The sequence below is a fragment of the Herpailurus yagouaroundi genome, unplaced genomic scaffold (genome assembly GCF_014898765.1).
Source record: "Herpailurus yagouaroundi ecotype Mexico unplaced genomic scaffold, PumYag 28, whole genome shotgun sequence".
Classification (NCBI taxonomy): Eukaryota; Metazoa; Chordata; class Mammalia; order Carnivora; family Felidae; genus Herpailurus; species Herpailurus yagouaroundi.
Genome location: NW_024412376.1, coordinates 138,540,057 through 138,564,393, shown reverse-complemented (window position 1 = coordinate 138,564,393; position 24,337 = coordinate 138,540,057). Strand labels below are relative to the sequence as shown.

General features: G+C 36.0%; 1 protein-coding gene across 4 annotated transcripts in view; it reads right to left on the bottom strand.

Moving 5' to 3' along the window:
- Positions 1–24,337, bottom strand: part of ARAP2 (ArfGAP with RhoGAP domain, ankyrin repeat and PH domain 2) — a 188,497-nt gene that overhangs the window by 35,052 nt on the left and 129,108 nt on the right. For 2 of the 4 annotated variants that reach the window (XM_040486123.1, XM_040486118.1), the window contains exons 23-27: positions 19,785–19,932; positions 18,220–18,288; positions 15,596–15,670; positions 12,200–12,317; positions 3,078–3,206 (exon numbers count right to left, since the gene is read on the bottom strand). In XM_040486123.1, coding sequence (XP_040342057.1) covers positions 3,078–3,206; positions 12,200–12,317; positions 15,596–15,670; positions 18,220–18,288; positions 19,785–19,932 — 539 coding nt within the window. Of the gene's footprint in view, positions 1–190; positions 1,826–3,077; positions 3,207–12,199; positions 12,318–15,595; positions 15,671–18,219; positions 18,289–19,784; positions 19,933–24,337 lie in introns of those variants that run through there. The other 2 variants (XM_040486141.1, XM_040486132.1) reach the window with 2 other exon arrangements.

Below are 24,337 nucleotides of genomic sequence, written 5' to 3'. Positions count from 1 at the left end.
GCTTTGACAATCTTAATATAAATCAAGCTCTAATTAAAAACATTTATAAAAATTGTATTGGATAGAAAACAACACAAAACAAACTTTTTAAAATATTTACTGCATAGATACTATTTATGACCAAAAATACATAACTACTAATATGAAACGGTCCAATTAATGTATTTGCTGATGCTGTTACTCTAAAACCTTTTTTTTTTTTTTTTTCCCATGCAGAGAGAAATCATTTCCTGGTAGAAGGAACTATAGATATTATAATAACAAGCTGTATACTGGTTTGGAAACCAGAGGTAGGGATAGTGCAGGGGACAAGCATGTGTTTTATGGCTCCCACTACATTACAGGCATGAAGGAGATGTGAGAGTCACAAAAACATTTGCTGACATTTTACCCTAGAGAATGTTTCATGCTTGGGTTCTCCAGTTCTTATGCAGATGTTTTGTCTAGACCTTATAGAAGCTTGATGCTTTCACACCACAAGGACACACTCACAACACCATACAGAGCACACACAGGAGTGTATGAAGCATCGTTATAACACAGAATCTCCTGGCCCAGTTGTGGATACAGCCAATGCACAGTATGCTACTCTACCATTTCTTTGTGTCCTTAAACAACTTTAAAGATTTCTACTCAGATGTCATTGCTCTCAACCAGCTCAATATGATGCAGTTTTCTTTTTTTTCTTTAAACATCAACAGCACTTAAGGGTATACTTGTGTTGGTTATCCCTCACCTCCACCTGCACAAAACTTTCTTTTTTATCACAGCCTTTAAGACCTTATTCTTGTCTGTTCTTATTCATCTAACCAATCCACTAGCATTCAAACAAGACTGAAGGTATCATGTCTAGGTACGGATTTCAAGTTTTTGTTTTGTTTTGTTTGTTTGTTTGACAATACAGTGAACTAGAGACATTTTGGAGGGATACTGGAAAAAGGAAAAGGAAATTCTCACCAGAAAAATAAAAAAAAATTGCCTGAAAAGATGATTTTCTAAAAGGAAAGAAGCCTTGAGGACTTATTATATATATATTTCATAATGCTGACAGGACTTGGTTTATAAGCTCAATGTTTTTTCTTTATCTCAGTGTCAAAATGAAAGAATAACAGAATTTAAGAGCCGGAACAGATTTTACAGATTATCTAAATCAGATATTCTCAACACAGGCACCACTGACATTTTGAGCCAAATACTTCTTTGTGAAGAGCTGTCCTGTGTTTTATAGGAAGATTACCAGCATCTCCCATCTCTACTCACTAAATACCAGAAACACCACCCCATCTAGTTGAGTCAGAAGTGCCTGCAGACATTGCCAATGTCCCCTAGGGAACAAAACTGCATCCACCTGAGAACCACTGCCCTACAACATCATAGAGTCATGTTTGTATGAGAAAATTTCTGTTGCAATCCTTAAGAGGTATAGGTATGTAGTCAAAAACATATGCAGTTATGATAAAGGGATTTAAAATAAGATAAAGGTTTCTAAAAGGTTAAATGTCTACAGCAAGAAGAGTAACACCTGTTTGGTTTTTTGGTAAGATGAGAATGACATAGAAGTAAAGTAGTTCAACTGTTTGCCTTTTGGAAAAATGCTTTCATGTAAATATAACACACAAACGACAGACACATAAGACGTAAAAGACATGTTATGGTCAATGTCTGTGCCCCCCGAAATTCAAACCCTACCTCCTGATGTGATGGTACTAGGAGGTAGGGTCTTTGGGCAGTAATTAGGATTAGATGAATTCAGAGGGTGAGCCCTCGTGATAGAACGTGTCCTAATAAATCACAACAGAGCTTGCTTCCTCTCTTACTCTCCACTCTGTGAAGACATGAGAAGAACAAAGTCTGCAACCTGGAAGGAAGTTGTCACCAGAAGTGGACCATGTTGCAACCTTCATCTCAGACTTCCAGTCTCCAGACTGTGAAAAATAAATTTCTGCTGTTTATAAGCCACCAGTCTATCATAGTTACAGCTGCCACAATAGACTAGGACATTATCATGAAATCAGAAATTTATCAGGTTAGCTGTGGTACAATTAAGCACTTACAGATCTATGGCCATTAGCTGGAAATCCTGAAATCCTTCTAAGAAGGTTTCCAGCATGTAAGAGCTGTACATATATATAAAATTAGACCACAGACCAATCTGTTCTCAAATCCAATATTTAGTAACTGTCTGATCTGGGGCAAATTACTTCATTTTTCTGTACTTCTGTTTCCCCATTTGGAAAATTCAAATCACAATTTGGGAAGTTTAAAGAAATTTAAATGAGCTTTAGTAGGTACAGAGCTTGATTAATAATATGTGATTAATAAATAGTAACAGCTACTATTAATATCAATCATAAAAGTTGTAGTAAAGTTTATCTTCTAAAACTAAAATGATTTCAGGGTTGGTTTATGTACAGTGCCGGCAGTAAATCTTTTTCTAATTTGTCAGCTGATGACAATATAACAGATGAATCAGTTCCAAAATAAAAGTTTTCTGATACCTCACAAAGGTTCAGAGACTGTCCTGCGTGTTTGCCTTGTGCTAACTTTTTCTACCTCACGTGTGTACGTGTCTTCTCCCAGATGGATGGCAAGTATCCTTATTGGGAGCGTATCATTTTGTACTTCCTTTTCTTTCCCCCAGTACCACCCCCAAAATAAGTGAGAATTACAAATACTCAGTCTCAGAGTTTGTATAACTTGCACTTGAATGCCCAGAGAACTTTCAAATGGGAACATAATTCAGGAAGAAGAGTCACCATCTATTTAAAAATTAGAAAGACACAAAAGTGTTGCAAAAAAAAAGTCCTTTTAAAAAAATATAAACCACTCCTTCCCAAAACCTTAACCTGGGACATCAAATTAGCCAGTATTAGCAGTGTGCTACTTTCCAGGAAAATTTGACTTGGGCATTTGGTACTCTGTCTCTATATTCTTCTTCCTATTCTACAATACTGTGTCAAGTAGATTTTGTATGCAGCTTCTCATTTTTTACATTATCAAATAATCCTTGAGCCATAATAATTATCCTTTAGCCACTTGAATTTTCTATTGTAGTTGCAAGGTGAAATAACACCTACCATTATAGTGATTGACTGTGTCAATGGTTAAGAATCTCTTCACCACAAGATAAGCAGAACCAGGTTCAGCTAGTGAACTCCACCGAAGCACCTGTTCCAACACATTTTCTGTGTAGTGAAGTGGGCGTTCTGCAAAAAAAAATAATACTGAATCAAACTGAAAAAAATAGTAAGTTATCAGCTTTTATACATTAAAAAAAATCCTTTAAGAAATATGTATATGCAACAAAAAAATATGACCATATCTTATGTTACACAGTAATAATGCTAGGGCTACATACAAGAGACCCTAACACCTAGAACACCATTAAACATATGATGAAATTTACTGTATAAATGAATCTATGTGGGGACATTTGTTACCCAGCTATTAAAAACAAAACAAAACAAAAAAAAATCAGAGGTGCTAGCCTCTAGATAAAATCTCAGAAATAATGCTATCCTTTTCTAAGAGAAATCAGTTTCTTCCTCTGTTTTTAATTCAGATAATATTCTGGCTTGCTTTTGGAAAGCTATACGAATATGCACGTAATTAATTGTAAAAGGACTAGCAAAGTTAATTTTGCTCAGTAGTAAGTAATAACCTTTGTTTATCCTGACATTAGCATGTTATAATATCGGATCAATACCAGTGAACAATTTATAGCTGATACTATCATAGTCAATTAGTATGAAATTATAAAATGTGCCTAAGAGGCACCTGGATGGCTCAGTCAGTTAGGCGTCTGACTTTGGCTCAAGTTATGATCTCACGGTTCATGGGTTCGAGCCATGCATCTGGCTCTCTGCTGTCAGCACAGAGCCCACTGGGGAATCCTTTGTCTCCCTCTCTCTCTGCCCCTCCCCTGCTCTTGCTCTATCAAAAGTAAATAAACATTTTTTAAAAAAATATGCCTTCAACAGAGAACAGATGAAAATAATCAAAATACTACTACGTCATTTATATCTATCAGTGAGATACTATGTGGCAATATTATGTATTAACTGTTGATACAATAGGCCAAAAGCAAAAAGTTAATCACATCTTAAACATTTCTCCTTGATACTCATTCATATGTTTTGTTTTAGGCAATCATACTTTTAAATGTGTTACAAATTCTTAGCACAGAGTTAAAACAACAACAACAACAACAAACTGGTCTTAGAATCACAATCAAAGCTTTATAGTAAATTTTTTTTCCAGATCAAAATATGACAATCAGTTAATAAAATGTTAGAACCGAACATAGGCTGGAATAAAAGAAATTCAAACCTTTTCACAGTACCCTGAAAATGGCACAATTGAAATAGCAAGAGCATCAGCTCTAGCATAAACATGCTGATGCAGCTTTCTCAGGGTCACAGTCGAATATAAGTCAATTCAACCCTTTCATCCCCTCCTAAATACAAAGAGCACAGCATTCTGGCTTTTCACCTCCAATTAAAGTAAAAACACTAATGACAAACAAAGAGCATGTCAAGAGCATCATACTCACATAGGAACCATGATATTTTAATTGGTGATACAATCATAAGTAAAAAGAACAAATATATCACATCTCCTTAATACTCCTCTCCCCCTGCTGTGACCTCAGCATTCCAGAATGTATCAATAATCCCCAGTCCACAGAAGAAAAAAAAAAAAAAATTTTTATGCTGCCATTGTAAAGAACCAGATTTTTGCTTTACTATTCAGTATTTATTAGAGCAAGCCTACTCATTATGACAATGGCAATTAAAAAAAAAAAAAAAGAAAGCAACTAGGCCATACATTTTAAAGACAAATCTACCTCTTGTGTACATATATATACCCCTTAGTACACAGCAGACTGCTAAGTACTTGACAGTTCTTTTTTTTTTTTTTAATGTTTATTTATTTTTAAGAGAGAAAGAGAGAGAGAGAGAGAGAGAGAGAGAGAGACAGTGTATGAGTGGGGGGCGGGCAGTGAGAGGTAAGACACAGGATCCACAGCAGGCTCCAGGCTCAGCTGTCAGAACAGAGCCCAACGCGGGACTTGAACGCACCAACCGTGAGATCATGACCTGAGCTGAAGTCGGACGCTAAACTGAACCACCCAGGCGCCCCCTTACTAGACGTTTCTATGGTGGACTATAATTAACAGAAAATATTTGGTAATGAATCAGCAGACAAAATTCTGCCAAATTTCAAAGTCAGCCAAAATCTTCTATGCTCTGTCAGTCCCATTTTTCTTCAAGTAATTTTCTAAAAGTTTTGACAAAGGTCATAACTTCCTATAAATTGTCAAAGTTATAAATTCAATTGTTGATTAATCCATTAATTAATCCTTCTATTAATGGAGGTTATAATTAGAATTAACTATATTTCTTAAAAAAACTAATTATAGAATAAGTACTCTCTTTACATTTGGCATAATGTATGTAATTATTGGTTCCACTACTTGCAATGGTACTGATACCATTAACAGTTGTCATTTCTGGAATAACCATGTATCAGAATTGTCTGTACCAGATACACAGGTTATCACTTTTAATCCTCATGGCACTCTTCATTAGGTATCATTCATATTTTACATATAAAGAAAAACAAGGATTAGAGGGATGACTTGCCTAAGGCCAAAGAGCTGGTTCGAGAGAAGAACAAAGATGTGAACCTCATATCCACCTGACTTTAAAACCCAGTATTTTTAAACACCAACTTAAGTTTTATTTTGGGCAAGTATGTGAACTCTCACATAATTATTTTCTTACATGTAATTTGGAGAAAAAAGTATCAACTCACCAAGATTTTTCTGAGGACCAAACATAAGTTAAAAAACAATGTCAATTCATACTTCCCTCTACACTTTCCTATCCTTGGTGACAAGATGGTAAGGAAATAATACCAAGAGACTTTCAACATCCTGCACTTAAGGAAACTGATGAGCCCACAGTCGGCTTAGAGGTAAGAATTATATTCCCAACTGGAAAACAGTATCTGGATTAAAATAAAATCTCACTCTTCTTTATTATCAAATTAAATTGGTAATGAAACTTCCAAGTATTAGAACATTTGCATTAAAGAGGGTCCCTATTGTAAGTTGATAGATACTACAGTGGTAGCTCTTAACCGTTCTTAGTGATATTACAATCACAGTATAACTGACACCACAGATACAGAAAATACAGATTTGCAAAAAAATTTGCTAAGTATGTTTTTCACATCAGTATCATATTATGACATGCTTTAGGACAGTGAAAATCCTGAATATCCAAGTTCCTGCATAAAAACAGAGCTGAAACATGGGATGAAAAGGTTACATATTTATTAGACTACCAATGCTATGTTTATAAAATGGCATTAAAATCCACCTTAAGAGATAATAGGCAGGGGAAATTGAGACATCAAACGTTGCTAGAATATAAATTCCTACCAATAAACAAGTTTTTATTTACAGTTCCATTTGCAGCCATCTGTCATGATAGATTATATGGTATGTACATCATCTGGCATTAGGGCATTACTAGAAATAACTCAGTTGCTTACTATCTATAGCATAAAAATCGCTGAGAATTCAGTATAGTTATTTGAGAAGAAGAGGTTATGGAGGAGGTTATTTAGTTACATAAATCACATTATCATTATCTTTATTTATTTATTTATTTATTTATTTATTTATTTATTTTTTGAGAAAGAGAAAGAGTTAAGAGCACGAGTGGGGGGAGGAACAGAGAGAGTTGGAGACAGAGAGAATCTCAAGCAGGCTCCACACTGTCAGCACAATGCCCCAGTGTGGGGCTCGAACTAACAAATTGTGAAATATTGACCTGAGCCAACATCAAGAGTCAGATGCTTAACCGACTGAACACCTCATAACCAGGCGCCCCTCATTTTCCATATCTTAAAATCATGTCCACAGAATAAACCTGGCCTGCCTTGTTAAAAAGAGAGAGAGCTATCCAATTTCCACTGTAATTAACAGGTGTTGTCCTTAAATTTTTGGCAGTAATGACACAGGATTTCCTCAAACAATCATGATTACCCCAATAGTAAAATTCTTAGCGCCAAACTAAGAGCTATGCAAGTTTTCTCAGTCCTGTCCACACAATCAGAGGGTGAAAGCGTTTCTGTGTCATCAGAAGAAGGGCTGGAAAGAATCCTGATGAAAAAATGAACAGCTCTTCCATATCACAGTAACTATGAGGAAGAAACAAGAAAATGTTCTGATACTCCTTCAGAGAAAGCAACTGCTTCAAAAAACTTGAACCGCTCAGTGAAGAAGCCCACTGAAATGAGGCCCCTTGGGTGTTTTTCTTTTTTTTTTCTTCTTCTTCCTCCTCTTCCAGCATGTGAAGGCCTTTCCGTTTGAAGTTGAAGCATTAAGATAAGAGCATACTTCAGAAGATTAGCTCTGGATGAAGGTGGTACCCTCTCCCAGGGTAGGTTTCAGCTTGTCTTAATGACTGGCAGCAGTGGGTGAAGGTTACTTAGCATCTTTCAATGAATAAGACAAGAATGACTGTTTCTCTACCTAGTACAAATTTCAAATGTCCCACCAGACCTTCACTTAGAGGGGAAACCAACTCAGAAATTAGCTGAGCCTAGAATTTAACTCAGCTTTACATACACATTCTTAAAGCATTTATATGGTTTTAATAGGTCATATTTTTCCATCAATCTGACTACCATATAAGCAAAATGAAAGTTGCCCACCATTTGCTATGGTCTGAATGTTTGTCCTCCTCAAATTCATATGGTGATACCTAATCCCCGGTGTGATGGTATTAGGGGGTAGGGCCTTTCAGAGAGGTCTTGAATGCAGAGCACTCATGCATGTGATTAGTGCCCTTGTAAAAGAGACCCCAAAGAGCTCCCTTCCATCATGTGGGAACACAGGGAAAAGACAGCCCTCTATGAAGCTGAAAACAGGCCATCACCAGACACTGAACCTGCTGGCACCCTGATCTTGTGAAACTTCCCAGCCTCCAGAACTGTGGAAAATAATTTCTACTATTTATAAGCTCCCATCTATGGAATTCCACTATGGCAGCCTGAGTGGACTAGGACACAACTTCACCAATGACAGCAGTGATGCTAATGATATATGAGTCACAAATTGACATGCTTCTATCAGTCTGCTTTGGTACTTGCCATACCCATGGCAATTCCATTCATAGGTTTAAGAATCTATTTTCATTATCCTCAACCATATAGGGGTTTCTGGGCATTTATATAACATATTTTCCTCTTATTTTTATATAACTAGGGTATTATTTAAAAAAAAAACTAAATATAATAGAGTATCTCAGAAGAGTACAGGAAATGTTACAAAATACTTATTATAAAAGGGGCATTGGATATGATAGGGTAGAAAATTTAGTGACACCTAAAACAAAATCCAGCACTTCTGGTTCACTTACTTACCCCTCTACCTCTCTATCTCTCAGACTATTTTTGGTTACTTGGGGGATTTATAATTACATTTGAAAAAGCAGCAATTCTCTACTGACATTCTTCCTATCAACTACAATCTTGTGACTACCAACGCCTTCACTTTTAGCTTCTTTTTATATTTTACTTTATCTTCCCTGCATGCTACTAGAAATAAAGCTTTTAACATTTCAGCAGGTCAGGTGGAACACACAGGTTCCATCTGCTTCAGTAAAGCACAATCACTGGCCCCTCTGCTGCTCTCCTAGCACTGCTCCCTTAGAGGCAGTAAAAATGATCTTAGCTTTCTCTTCTGGAGAATTCTACTTAAAGGGTTGACCAGATATTAAAACCATGCCAAATGTGAATTCTTAACTCCATCAAATGTATTCTTTCTTGGTGTACACGGGGTGTTCCTTTGATTATCTCATAAGTGTTTTTATATTTTCATCAAGATAACTTTTTTATTATTAAATTTTTTTTAATGTTTATTTATTTTTGAGAGAGACAGAATGCAAGTGGGTTAGGGGCAGAGAGAGAGGGAGACACAGAATCCGAAGCAGGCTCCAGGCTCTGAGCTGTCAGCACAGAGCCTGACGCGGGGCCCGAACTCATGAGCTGTGAGATCATGACCTGAGCCGAAGTTGGACGCTCATCAGACTGAGCCACCCAGGAACCTCTTTTTATTATTATTTTAAAGTTTATTTATTTGAAAGAGACAGAGACAGCATGAGTGGGGGAGGAGCAGAGAGAGAGGAAGAGAAAGAACCCTAAGCAGACTCTGCACTGTCAGGACAGAGCCGGATGTGGGGCTTGAACTCACGAAACCATGAGATTGTGACCTGAACTGAAACCTAGGGTTGGACGTTTAATCAACTGAGTCACCCAGGAACCCCAAGATAACTTTTTTTTTTTTGAGTTAGAAAGAAACCAAAAGACAACAACAACAAAACAAAAACAAAACAAAAAACCCAACTCACTCTAATCTTACAATTTGTGAAGTACTAATTGTCATATGCAAGTTAATAACCAGCCACTTTCAGAGTAAGCAGCCTTTCATTTTCCAAGATGAAATCTAGTAACAATGTTGCCAGATATACTGCAACCTCTCTTCTAGCTATAAATAATTACTTCCTGTCTTCACTCATTCTGCTTGTTCTTCTCAGTCAGGAGGACCAATGCCCAAAGGCATAGAGCTCCAATGATGTGACACTGGGATATGCTTTAAATCAGTCCTTGAGAGAATAAGGGCAGTGGGAGAGGATGTCTATCCCCAAATCCATGATTCATTATTTTGCTGTGGATGTCCTCATAAATTCAACAGAAATAGAAGCACATGGGAAACAATCAGCTGTCTAAGAGCTAAGCAGGGCCTTGGAATCTCCTAGTGATTCCTAATCTGTAAACAGGAATTACTTTTCATGTACCTTCTACTTGGATACATCTAATCCAAACAGCAACAGTCTGAGTCACTCAAGTTCCGAATGCATGTATTTTTTATTCCACCTCAGTTAGTAAGATATTTTTAGGGTCTATTCTATATCACTGCACTACACTAGAGGTAGTGACAGATAGAAAGGTCTAAAAAATAACGGCAAATGTCCTGAAAAACTAATATTCTGGGGCAGAGGCAGATACACGATACTATTCTACAAGTCAGATAATATGCAGTATTATGGATCTATAATCAAATAATCAGAAAAGCTCAGTGGGAACTATGTTTGTCTAAACATCATCATGGAAGAAGGACCATCTAAACTGGATCTTGAAGGACAGGCAATAAGCACCTAACAAAAGGGTTTTAAACAGTGGAACAATATGATCCTATTTGTGATTTAGAAAGATAACTTTGGCAGTAATACTGAGAGTTATCCTTTACTTACAATTACAATGAAGCTAGTAACCTAACCCTTTCCTTAAAATTAAACAACAAAAAATCAAAAGACTGTACCACCTATATACCATATAGTAATGAAAAACTGTGCTTTACTTATTTAGATTTTAACTGTATGGCAACTATGTGTAAGGCATTATGCCAGACACTAGAGACAGAAAAAGAAAGTTCCTCCTTCTTTCCAAGGAGCTCTCCACAAGAGACACAAAGTTCAATGGAACCCTTAGTATGGGTTTTAAAGGAGGTAAACTGGTGGGCCAGATGCAGGAGAGTAAAGATGCATTTGGGAAATACCAGCCTACCCTGGTTAGGCAAAGACCAAGAATGGAAGGGATTATCTATCAAGAACATATATGATGAAAAAAGATGGCAAAGGAGATTGGGTCAGCAAAAAGCTACCACTTAGTGGATAGACAAAGGAAAAATTGACAAATGAAATAAAAGGAGTAGAGAGCAAGAAGGACAATCCAGGTAGTATCAAATACAGAGTGAAAAACCTTCAAAAGGAATGGGAATAGTCCTTAGTAATAAACCCTATGGAGAGGACAGGTAAAGCCTGAAGCAAATTAACTGGGCTTAGAAGCTGGGGGTCACAGTGGTCATCTGCTAAACCACTTTCTGTAAATGGGAGAGACCAAATATGGGGAGACACAGCGTGAACCAACACCAAAGCATGGGAGTCACTGAATCTTGACAATTAATATCTAAAAACTACTTTTTTATTACCTTTTCAGGAGTTAGATTTTTAAAGAATTATGCATGATAAAAACAACGATATGAAAATATGTAGACTAATGAGAGACAAAATAGTTGACATCCCATTTTATTCGAACATAGATTACAACACTCCTACTAATACACAATAGGGTATTTCAATGTTGAATTTTAATTTTTATCTTGAGCTTGCAGGTGGCAAGATTTTACTTTTGGCAGTTTGACAGCTATACTTGAAAGGGTCCCAACACCTTAGTAGGTAGCAGCTAGACAGATGGTCAAGGGACAAAGACATTCTGCATTTTTTTTTTTTTCCTAGAGGTCTTTAAAACCAAATGGTGTCATTAGAATGTAAAGCTTATTCAGCATCTGACTACTGGGATAGTCAAGGTGTTTTAAAATCTCTACCCTTCCATGTCTGAGATAAAAGATGATAAAATATCTGATCTACTCCACTAAGATGGAAAGAAAAAACAAAAAACAAAAAACAAGCTGCTACTAGCTTAAAAAAGTTTCTTCTTTAATAATAAATAATCTTTTAAATCAACATTGTTTTTGTTAAAAGAGCAGCGTATAGGAAATGAGATGGATAGTGATAGTGCCATTCAGAATAGTTATAAATCAGGGGTGCCTGGGTGGCTCAGTCGATTAAGTGCTGGACTTCGGCTCAGGTCATGATCTCACAGTTCATGGGTTCAAGCCCTGTGCTGGGCTCTGTGCTGGCAGCTCAGAGCCTGGAGCCTGCTTCCCTTTCTGTGTCTCCCTCTCTCTTTGCCCTCCTCTGCTTGCCCTCTCTCTCTCTCAAAACTTATTTATTTTATTTATGTTTATTTAACATTAAAAAAATTAGAAGTTACAAATAAAATTGCTTGTCTTTACAAACAAAGGCCTATTTCTTAAAGTAGCAACATGGATGTCTAATGCTTTGCATTATATTTCCATAGTCAATAAAATAATCATTTAGATGAGTAAAATCATAGGAGGGCAAACTCAAGTGGCAATGACATACATGCACGGAGGTAGAAGGGAATGAAAAATGAGAAGTTAATCTTTAAAAACCACAAAATTTTCATAATTGCTTGGCACAAAAATAGTACTTATTCATACTATAAGGAATTTAAGAATCCTATCATGAAAATCACTTACCTAGCTCTTCATTTTCAATGACTTCAAATGTGGCCCAGATATCACCTTTCACAGGAATTATATTTTTTATTGCTAATATATCATTAGTTAATTCCTCTGCTTCCATCACAGGAGAGATCTGTAAGAGAAGCAAAATTTCTTCAGAATGTACATCGGACACAGAAATAGCTATATGACAGAGCCAATAGTGGTAACCCCATCCACCAACTTACGGCACTCTTAAGTTTCTCCCTTGGTATGTTTACTTAGCTTCTCTAAGCACACAGAAGAAAACAAACAAGCAAGCAAGCAAGCAAGCAAACAAACAAAAACAGCATATTCAGATCTTCTCCATAAAATAGAATACATTTTAATGTGAGCGCATGAACATCTTACAATATAGACATAATCTGGGAAAATATGTTTTTTCTCAGTGAGCAATTAGGGAAAAAGAAAATGTACCTAATCATACACAGAAGATCTTTCACTAGACAGTGAATCCAACAGCATTCTAGGAGTAAAAAATTTCACTCATCAGTTTTATATTCATGAGTTCAAAGTGGTTTGGTTGATTCAGTCTGGGCCCCGAATCACACACAATCGACTGCTGTCTACCATGCCAAAAAGCCCCAGGGTCTTAGTGGTTTGTGGTGGGCCCCACCATGCCAAGTGACAGATGGTGGGGTCCCAAAGCACGCTAGAGCCAGGACTGCAGGGCAGAGGCCAGCTCTACGAGAGTCCCAAAGCCTGAGGCCATGGCATAAGCATGCTGTCTTCTTCAGGGACCTTTGGGATTTTTGATTTGTTTCTTCGTGTTTTTGTTTTTGCCAATCTTAAATGCACACTGGACAAAAGCAAGCTGGCTTTCTTCAATTTGAATTTAGTTGTAACCGTAAACAAAGAGAAGATGTTTTAAACATTAGGATACTGCGACTGCAACCTCGTTTGCATATTTTCAGTCGAAGTATGCACCTATTTTAAAAGTTCTTCCAACAGGAACGTGCTCGTTACCATTTCTCCTGTCCATGACCCATCATGAGCATATCGCACATATGTAAGTAGCACAGAACACCTTCCATTACAGGTAACTCATACAGTCTATTTTCTGGGCTTTGTGGAATTTAGTACTTTTTTTTTTTTTAATTTTTTTTTCAACGTTTTTATTTATTTTTGGGACAGAGAGAGACAGAGCATGAACGGGGGAGGGGCAGAGAGAGAGGGAGACACAGAATCGGAAACAGGCTCCAGGCTCCGAGCCATCAGCCCAGAGCCCGACGCAAGGCTCGAACTCACAGACCGCGAGATCGTGACCTGGCTGAAGTCGGACGCTTAACCGACTGCACCACCCAGGCGCCCCTAGTACTTTCTTTGGAATGTATTAATGATACAATGAAGTCCACTATCTTTTATTTTAAACAGCCCAATGAAATATAATCTTGAAAGAGAAAAAAAATCTCACTATCTGGGCAAAGTGGAAAACTGTAGTAGAAACATCAGATGAATCATTTCAATAATGCTGCTCATCTGAATGGCTCTGACATTTTTTTAAGAAGCATAACCCTCTCTTAAAATAATAAATTACTGAGAAACTAAACCGCAAGAGAGGCAGGGAGTGCCTCAGGTAGACATGGGAGTGGAAAACTGAACTCCATTCCTTGTCTCAGAGGGCTCCCAAGGACAGGAAGCTCCTAGAACTGCACACGGTACACTTTGCAAATTATTACTCTAAGGAACATAGAAATCAGTATGATGAGCATCAGGTTAGGAATCTGATGACCAAGGTATGTATTCTGGCCTTAACACTTTTAACTTCCAGTTTGCATTCATGAAAACTTGAGACATTTCCTGTTTCACCTGCTTCCTGGGACTTAGGTAACAACCAACTGAAATAAATACAACTGAATAGTCTTCTAAAGTCTTAAGCATGAAACATATGTTAATGATTATTTTTACATAGTTTTTGCTATGTTTTTAAAGAGAATTTGGAGTTCTTATAGGTGAAACTATATAGTCCTTTACGTGCATTTACTTAAAATAAGAATTTTGCTCAATTATAATAACTTGTGTTAAAATGAGCTACTAAACAGTGCATAAGTGGAGCTAAGTCATGTGCTCTGAACACCTCCTCTAGCATGAGTGATGGACTCGTGCTGATTCTCTGTATTTCTTCCTTGTGTCCCCTATGATCAACATGCCACGATCAACATAGGAAATCTGATGTGGCCAAGGAGTGGCCTGCCTCTTTGGAACAAAACTTATTACTGTAGCAGTTCACTCCATGTTCTAAGTGAGTTAACCAGTGCCACAGAGACACAACATGTAATCGTTAAAAAATATAAATTAATAATTACAATGCATCTAACAAAACTGAAGCCCAGAAATACATAACATTGTGTTTAAATATTGGACTTTAGATGGCAAAATGTCTTCTTCAAACATAGAATGTAGTCTTACTAAGTAGGAATCTGAATTATCACTTTTACCCTCCCCCTAAGGCAGACTAAGTACTGAATTATGGCAGCACGAGAGGGATACTTTTAATTCAGGAAAAAAAAAAAAAAAAAAAAAAAAAGAAAGAAAAAAAAATGATTCATATTCTCATAAAAGAGTTATCCAATATTCAAGTAAATTGGAGACAGAAAGTCTAGGATACAAGAGTAGAAGACTATTAATAAATAATAAAATAATATAGGGCTAGTAGTAATTATTAAGTGCCAATAGTAGTATTATTTGTGCCAGGCAATTCACCAAGTGTTTTACACCCAGTATCTTACTGAGGACTCACATTAATGATACTATGTAAATACTCTAATTTTTCCTCATTTTATACGTGAGATGATTGGGACTCAGACAGAGTAAGTTAATTTGCCTGATGTTAAGTAGCTAGGAAAGGGAGGGGCAGCTATTTAAGCTCAAGTTATTTTTTAGAACCTATAGAATATCGTAACCATAACCTAAAGTGCATTAAGATGTTCTCTTTCCGGGGCGCCTGGGTGGCGCAGTCGGTTAAGCGTCCGACTTCAGCCAGGTCACGATCTCGCGGTCCGTGAGTTCGAGCCCCGCGTCAGGCTCTGGGCGGATGGCTCAGAGCCTGGAGCCTGTTTCCGATTCTGTGTCTCCCTCTCTCTCTGCCCCTCCCCCGTTCATGCTCTGTCTCTCTCTGTCCCAAAAATAAATAAACGTTAAAAAAAAAAATTAAAAAAAAAAAAAAAAAAGATGTTCTCTTTCCAAATAACTAAGTTATGGTATTCCTGGAGAATATTGGAATAAAAAGTCAATCCTGTCAATCAATCATGGTTTGAACTGGACAGGCGAAATAAAATACAAGAGACGATGGAAAATTCAAGGTACATAAATTAATGTGTATTAATACTTGCGATTTCCAGAAGTATCCTTAAATCCATCTTTAGGACTCACCCGAATTATAATGCTGCAGTCGGGTTCTTTCTTTTCTACATACACTTCAATTAACAAATCTCCAGCCTGGGAAACCTAGGAAAGGGCAGATGTGAAGAGAGTAAATATAGGTATGTTCTGAGAACATACTTATGATACTTAAGACAGAAAGTCCTAGTCCTTTTTTCTAAATATTTCATAATAATGAAATGAGCCTGTTAATAGTACAATAATTCTCATCTTCCAGATGTGGTTGACTAAGAAAAAGGAATCTACACAAAGGATGTAATCACAGGGCAATTTCTTCATCTCTTAATTAAGAATTTAGTGTCCTGAAATACTCTTATATTCTTACTAAAATAACAAACCTGTCTGTAAGGGGAATATGTGGACTTTCAACAACATAAGCTATAAGAGCCATCACCATGTATGTTAATAGGAGAAACAAAATGAAGAATGAAAAGGATCCATATGTAATTGTGCTCTAATCTACAGGGTGGGTGAATACCCATAATTAAAAGAGAAAATAGGCATTGCTAGATTTTCAAAGCGATAATGCACAAAAATTGAAATTTTAGGATAAATTAGGTTGGAGCTATATTACAACTACAAAAAGAGTAAGTATAGTTAGCAAAGAAAAAAAAATTTGAAGTGAAAGAATAAGATAGATGATAAGGAGAGGTTTTTATTTTAATTACTTTCAGCCAAGCATTAAGTGTTACATTATTTGGGTCACTATTATAGACCAGGAGACATATTAAGTGAAGAAGAGACACTCCTTAACAAAATAAAAACCGTAAGATACCACCATGTAGATCAACAGTATAATGAGGAAAAGTATAATTAACACAGAATTTAAACCAATCTATGAAAAATACTTGGAGTAGTTTTTTTCAGAAATTGCCTTAAGTTATATAACCACTTAGAAATAATATCTCACAATTTAAAAAAAATGGTCATAATGGAGAAACTATCATTCTGAAGTTAAATTTGCCTAAGAATAAAATCTGATGAAAAAAATAGTAAAGAAAACATCTAAAAAATGTACTTTGAAGAAGTGTTTTTAATTACTCTGGCATTACAGACTTAGAAAAGCTTATTTCCAATTTTTCTTACTCATTTTTGATGATACACAAAAATTCTAGGAAAGAAAAGATACAGTTGACATTTCTACTTTTCACTGTGTTTGCATAAACAACTCTCCAGGAAGGACACATTTTAAAAATTAAAAACGCAAACACAAAGAACTCCTAGAGTGAAGCTAAAACAAGAATAGTTAAGAAATTCAAACAGGGATAAGACATGGAGCCTGTCAGAAAAACACACCAGAGCAGAGTTTTGAATGGATTAGAGAAAAACACAAGCAAAAGAACAGGTTTTTCCGAAGTATTCTACTTTTCCTGTCCAATTACTACTATTTTATAGACAATTCTTTTCTTCTACTTACGTATACTTAATTAAAAAGCAGCCAAGACTCATTTCATTATTGCAATATGAATATAAAAGATAAAAATGCAGAAGGACACTCATATTTTATCTTATTACAACATAGGTAATGCTGCCAAAGATTATACCTTGGGCTCACAAAACCCTTTATTTCATGACTGAGACTATCCCTCTTGCCACCCCCCCCCCCCCAAAAAAAAAAAAAAAACACAGTGATTCAGGAGAACTAACTGATAATAAGCCAGATTTCTTAGTTTTACAGGCTACATTAATTACTTTGGGTCAAAATGGAGGCGATGCTTTCGTAGGTAAGTACTGTCATAGTGCTAGCACTCAGGGATCTCGGGCACTGGGATGGCAGCCCTTTCTCCTCTCCTTCTTATGGAATAGTAGCTCCTAATAAGCTCCTAATAGTAGTTCCTAGTAAGGAAGCATTTGCTTCATTCTCTGAGTATATCTATAAACAGAAGATACTCGACCCACTTATATTATTTACATTTGTATCCAGAATCCACTACAACTCCTAGTGATTAGAAGATTAAATACCAATTTTAAGAAAGTTCAGTGAATGCTCATCAAACAAGGAAAGGTACCCTGGAAAACGGCAGTGCACCCTGAACACACAAATCCAATACAATGCAACTGAGGAAAGCAAAAGAAGATTTAGAAAATAGTCAATTTCAGACATAAATCAGTGTATGTTACAAAGATGACATTAGAAAAATTCCCACTAATATAATCATCTGAGAGCATGCAGAGCAAAAGCATAGAAGAGATAATTTATATTTTCAAAATCATAATGGAAAAAAGAATCATTACGGAGCTGAATTTTCAATTTAGTCTTGTATTTCTTTGGCTTTAAATGCTTCCTTTGAAATCCACTCGTATTTTTAATAGTGCATTTGTAACTAGAAATTGATTTTATAAAGGGCATTTGATAAGATTAATAATGATTTTTCCTTCTGTATTTTGAAAATTTGCATTAACATACTTTGTGGCATTTCACATATGAACGTCACGCTGCAGAATTAGGCAACTATTTTATCTAGGTTCTTTTTTCCCCATTACTTTTACTTTGCTTCAAATAGGAACTTGAAAATAAATACAACAAACAGCTTTACTTACAACAGAAGTTTTTAGTTTTTGTTATTTTTGAAATTATTTTTTTATTCTTTGGAGATCTAACTATTACTACTCACTTGAGTGTCTTTCCACTTGGTAATAAAGCTATTTTCTATGTCCATTTGTTTGACTTGGTCTTCTTTAACCTGTTTAAAATATAATTTGGGACATTCTAATAAAATACAAGGAGTGATGGTACTCATCCTCACATAACTCTTCAGGAATTTAAAGACCAACAATTTAAAAATAAATGAGAATGACCATCTTAATCAGCATGGGCCCACATAGCCAGGGCAGAAATAAAGCCAACATGATAGAGCCTCATAAAGTTCAGAGAATTTTATGATGACATCACTTCAAGCTTCAGACTCCATCAATGGAAGCTGTACTGCTAATTGACTTAATAAGCAAAGGGGCTAATGAGTGATTTGTTAGAGTTGATGTAGGTTACAAGATAAGACTAATTTCTCAAACTGAAATGCTTGTTAAATGCTTACAAAATTCCTATGATTTAAAGCTGGGGTTAGCAAAACTACGAAAATAATCATTTATTTTTTTGTTAACGTAACAATACAAACATAGAAAATAAAGAGAGCATGTAAAGCCACACATTATTTTTTTTTCCTAATTCTTTCATTTCTCAGCATCAGAATTACTGCAAAGAAGCTGCTGTTGATCAAAAACAGTGGACACATATAGAAAGAAATAGATCAAAGAGCAAAGAGAATCCAACAATCTTGGTGTCCATTCCTATATAAATGAAGATACAAATGGTGTGTTTTTATTTTATTAAAGTAGAGCTTCTTTCCCTTGGCTAAGGAATCCTGCAATCACTTACTATAAGAATGTAAGAACTCTACATAGAATAACCTATTACATTAACTCATTTAATTTCAACTGACGTACCCATAATCCTGGAAAACAAGAAGTCTTATACAACACCACTTAATAGAGTGCCCCAAGAGGTTAAATGCAACCATGCTAGTGGTAATCAAGAGGCCAGTGTTCATGAAGCAATGGAGTTGGACCTTTGACCCAAATACCCTATATACCCCCCATGTTCAAACCCTGGGCTTATTTCCTCTATTTTTACTTCTTTCAACTAAGAAATTATCCTTATTCCAACAGTTTTCTGATGAAACATGAATATATTAACTTCATAAAATAGCAAATTGAAAGTCAAATAATTAGAACAGACTTAGTAAAAACCACAGAACATTATTTCGGGATTTTCTTCATTTCCAATTCAGACACAATTAAAATAAAACACTAAAATGCATTCAATTGCAGACTTTATCAGCCTGGTATTTATTACCAAATTTGTAAAATTCACAATTTCACACCTCTAAGTAGACACACTTAATGCATACACACACTGACAAGGAAAAAAAAAAGCCACAGAAACACTATAAATAGGAATATTGTGTCCAACAGACACCAGATGGCTTCAAAGCAGTCAAATTTAAATGAATGGCTACAGCTAAAAAGGCTACTTGTATCTAAAATATTAAAGATCATGTAACTATTCTTTATTTTTAGATATTCATAAAGACGTGATTATAAAAATCCTAAAATATAAATTTTTATTTGCCAACAGTAACATTGAAACTATTTTAACAAGGGCAGGATATAAAATATTTACCTCAAATATCTCAACATAATTATTAATTAAGTCCTCGATTACATTCACTTCTTCACTAGTTTGTCCTTTAGTTTGAAACAAACAGGATGAAAAGACCAAGGCCAAATTATGGGCATTCATGTGATTGATTTCTGAGCATTTCTGAACCCTGTTAGAGAAAAGCATAGCTCATTACGACACACTTCATAGAACTTTAGTCATAATACCCATTTATCATTATTTAACACACACACACACATCAAAAGTCTCTGATAGAAGATGTACGGTGGTGATTTAAAAAACAATGCACAGTTTGTTCTTCTGAGTACTTACAGTCAAGAATATAAGAAAACACTACTGTTAAAGAAGATACGACTACAAGTTACAAAGCAGTCCTTGCCTGTGGACTGGATGAGATGCACGGAGACAATGGTACAACCTGAGGCTAAGGCATAAAGATGGGCTTAAACAATGGTGTAAAATGACCAGCGGGGCTGAAGCATAAATGAAACAGGGGAAAGGAGGCAGTAGGTAAGTAGGAAAAATAGCAAGGAAGGTGAATTGAGAGGCATACAGTAGACAGTTCCAAATTCAAGGTTCAAGGCTGAACTGAATTTTCCAGGAAGTGCAAATCAGGTGAGAAAATACTGAGCAGCATGTGTTTGTACGGTTAGCCAAAATAGGATATTCTCTCTCAAAAAGCAAACAATGAAAAAATATAATTATTGGATATGACTTGGATATAACTATGAAGGTCTTTTTACAGTGAAAAGACATGAAAAGAGGAGTCAACTCTCCCTATGATTAGGCTACAAAATTTGGGCCTTACAAAGAGCATTTAAAGTACAGTACACCCTTGAACAACAGAATTTGAACTGTGTGGGTCCACTTACATGTGGATTTTTTTTTGATAAATACAATACAGTTATATATTTTCTTTTATGATTTACTTAATATTTTCTTTTCTCTAGCTTAATTGTAATAATACAGTACATAATACATATACCATACACAATAGGTGTTAATTGACTGTATATGTTACTAGTAAGGATTCCAGTCAACAGTAGGCTATCAGTAGTTAAGTATTGGGGGGAGTCAAAGTATATGTGGATTTTGATGTGCAGGGGAGCACTGCCCCTAAATCCTGAATTTCAAGGGTCAACTGTATTCACAAATGTTAAATGCAAAGTGATTTAAAAAAAACCTACAGGCATCACCCCAATAAAAGGAAATATACATCAATAAAAATGCACAGGTAACAACTATAAGTGATATACATGTGGGTATCTGTTAATGCTGTTTGCCACTGACAATATATAATAACACCCTGCTCAACTGCCTAATTACATTTTTAAATTTTAAAATGCATACTAAAAAGGAGAGACTAACTGCATCAAAGGAATAAAACAAGATGAAGCTAGGTACACCTGTCTTTAAAAGGAGATTCTAGTGGTTACAAAAGAGAGTAAAGATGACAGGAATATATATATATATACACTCACAAAATGCCACATTGCATGGCAGAGACTGAGCAAGTGCAATCACTGTATGTGATTTATAAGATGCAAAGGGAATCGCAAGTTAATAGAGGAGGGTGTGATAATTGTGGACATCCCTCTCAAAACTATGTCTGTACTCTTATCACACTAAATTATAAACATCAGGAAAATTTATCTGCAGGTCTGCCTGTGTTACCAGAATCAGAGCATCTCCCAGTCAGGAACTGTTGCTTTAATCACACTGGAGTGCATAATAAATATCTGGTGAATGGAATTAAGTAAATGTTAGTCACGGAAGAAGTGATCCGTTATCTGGGGCAGGGATGGAATTAAATACTAAATCAACCCGACCTAACCAAATGGACCTCTCAAACTTCTGAGGACTCTATTAAACATTCTCACCTTCTTGAGACTTCCTTTTGCAATAGTATCCTCCTTGCTACTCTTCACCTCTCTTCTCTTCCATTTCTGCAGCTGCCTTAATTTATGACATAACGTCCAAGGAATACAGTATTTTCCTTTCCTTCCTTTATTTCTCTGCCCCACAAGCTATCATTCCCAAGTGTTTCTATTAAACCCACGGAGTCTCTTCTCACTCAGGGCTTCTCATTAGAAGCCCAAGAAAACGGTTTCCTGGTTAGTTTCTCTGTGTCTATTCCAATCTCTTTTCAATCAATCCCATCCATGGGTTATTGTCCTAAAACAGACTTGATCAGTCACTCTTTATTGTGTGAAAATCTGAATGTTTTCACATGACCACTTGAGCCTTTCACAACCTCCTGCCAGCCAACTACACACCAGCTCATCTCCCAGCACATCTGTTTCCTAGAAATATCCACCACTCATTTCTTGTTACTTCTCTTTCCTTCACATACCCCTTTCAATGTGAAGCATTCCCTGGATGTCAACACACAACAAATGATTCAATCTTTCCTCCCATGTTAAAATTCTCTATATTAAAATCTGTTCCAGTGATGCTGTGTTTCCCCTAAAAATTATAAAATGCCCTGCAGCACTCCTGTGCATTCACTCTGACATCCAGAGGTCCCTGATGCAAAGGTTGGGAACTGTGGACTTAAGACGTTTTGTCATTCATGTATTATTATCTTCAAATGTTTCTGTTCACATGGAATCTTAATAGGCGCTGTTTAGTATACAGTAGAAACTAAAATATATGCCAGATGAAGAAACGGAGGGAGAGGGGAAGGATGGGAAGGAACTCGTGATCTCAAACTCAAATCTGAATAAAAAATCTTAAAACAATTATGTGTAACTCAATGTTCAAAATATTAACTTAATAAACTGTAGCAGCCTGGTCATATATTAAATTTTTCTGAAGTTTATTTATTTATTTTAAGAGAGAAAGAGAGAGAGAGAGCATACACACATGAACATGAGTGGGACAGGGGCAAAGAGAGAGGGAGGGAGAGAATCCTAAGCAGGCTCCAAGCCGTCAGCACAGAGCCTGATGCAGGGCTAGATCTTACGCACCATGCGATCATGACCTGAGCCGAAACCAAGAGTTGGACACTTAACCAACTGAGCCACCCCGGCGCCCCTAAAATTTCTGAAGAATCTGTCCCAATGTCTCATAAGAATTTCTTAGACTGCAAATACGATAGTTTCAGTAGAATTCAGCTACACAAAAATTCGGTGTACTGCATCTATGCAGGAAGCGACAATGATATACTCCCTAAGCCATATTTACACTTATTAAAGTTTTTGTAGTAGTTCTAACAGCAAAACCAACCAACCAACACACCTTTCATTTTAACTGAAAGCGTTATTTTCAAACATGCCTCCTCCTTCAGAGATCTTATTTCTCAAGCTACTACTATATTCTTCCTATCCTCCCAAATGAAGGAAACTACATACCCTGATGTAGAAAATATTTTAGACTTCTAAAATTTTCTCATATGTTCAACAGTATGATGCTAAAATATTAGAATTAGGTTAGACACAAATTGATAAGGGAGAAATAAAAGTTTATGAAGAGTTCATCATGAGAAAATACTGTGCTCACAGACAGACTCCTGCTAGAGAATTCTGGTCTTTGTGCTTTCTTCTCTTCTCTAGCTTTCCTCTTAAATGAGTTTTAAAGTTTGTGTTTATATACTGGATTCACTTGGGGATGCTGTACATGATTATTTCTAATTCATTTAAGAAATTTTCCAGTATGCTATTTATCTGAAATGGGTCTTAATTACAGAAAGAAACACTCAAGTGATAGTTTGCTGGGGATTTTATTTTAAAACCATTTTCTTCCTCCCTTCCACTCATCACCCATCTCCTTTATGGCAACCCCTAGTTCTTCTCTGTATTTAAGAATCTGCTTTTTTGTCTCCTTTTTTCCTTCTTTATTCATGTTTTTCTTAAATTTCATATATAAATGAAATCATATGGTATTTGTCTTTCTCAGTCTGACTTACTACACTTGGTATAATATCCTCTAGGTCTATCCATGTTGTTAAAAATGACAAAAACCTCATTCTTTTTTATGGCTGAGTAATAGTCCTGTGTGTGTGTGTGTGTGTGTGTGTGTGTGTGTGTGTGTATACACACTACTACTTCTTTATCCATCCACCTGTTGATGGACACTTAATGTTGCTTCTATAACTAGGCTATTGTAAATAATGCTGCAATAAACACAGGGGTGCATATATCTTTTAGAATTATTGCTTTTATTTTCCTTGGGTAAATACCTAGTAGTGGAATTACTAAATTATATGGTAGTTCTATTTTTAATGTTCTGAGGAACATCCATACTCCTTCCACAGCAGCTACACTAGTTTATATTCCCATGAATAGAGCAGGAGGGTTCCCTTTTCTCCACATCCTTGCCAACACTTGTTATTTTCTGTCTTTTGGACACTAGCCATTCTGGCTGGCAGAAGGTGATATCTCATTATAGTTTTGACTTATATTTTCCTGATGATGAGTGATATTGAACATCTTTTTATGTGTCTGTTGGCCATATGTGTGTCTTTGGAGAAATGTCTATTCAGGTTCTCCGCCCATTTTTAATCAGATTATTTGTTTCTCTATTGTTGACGTCTATAAGTTCTTTATATACTT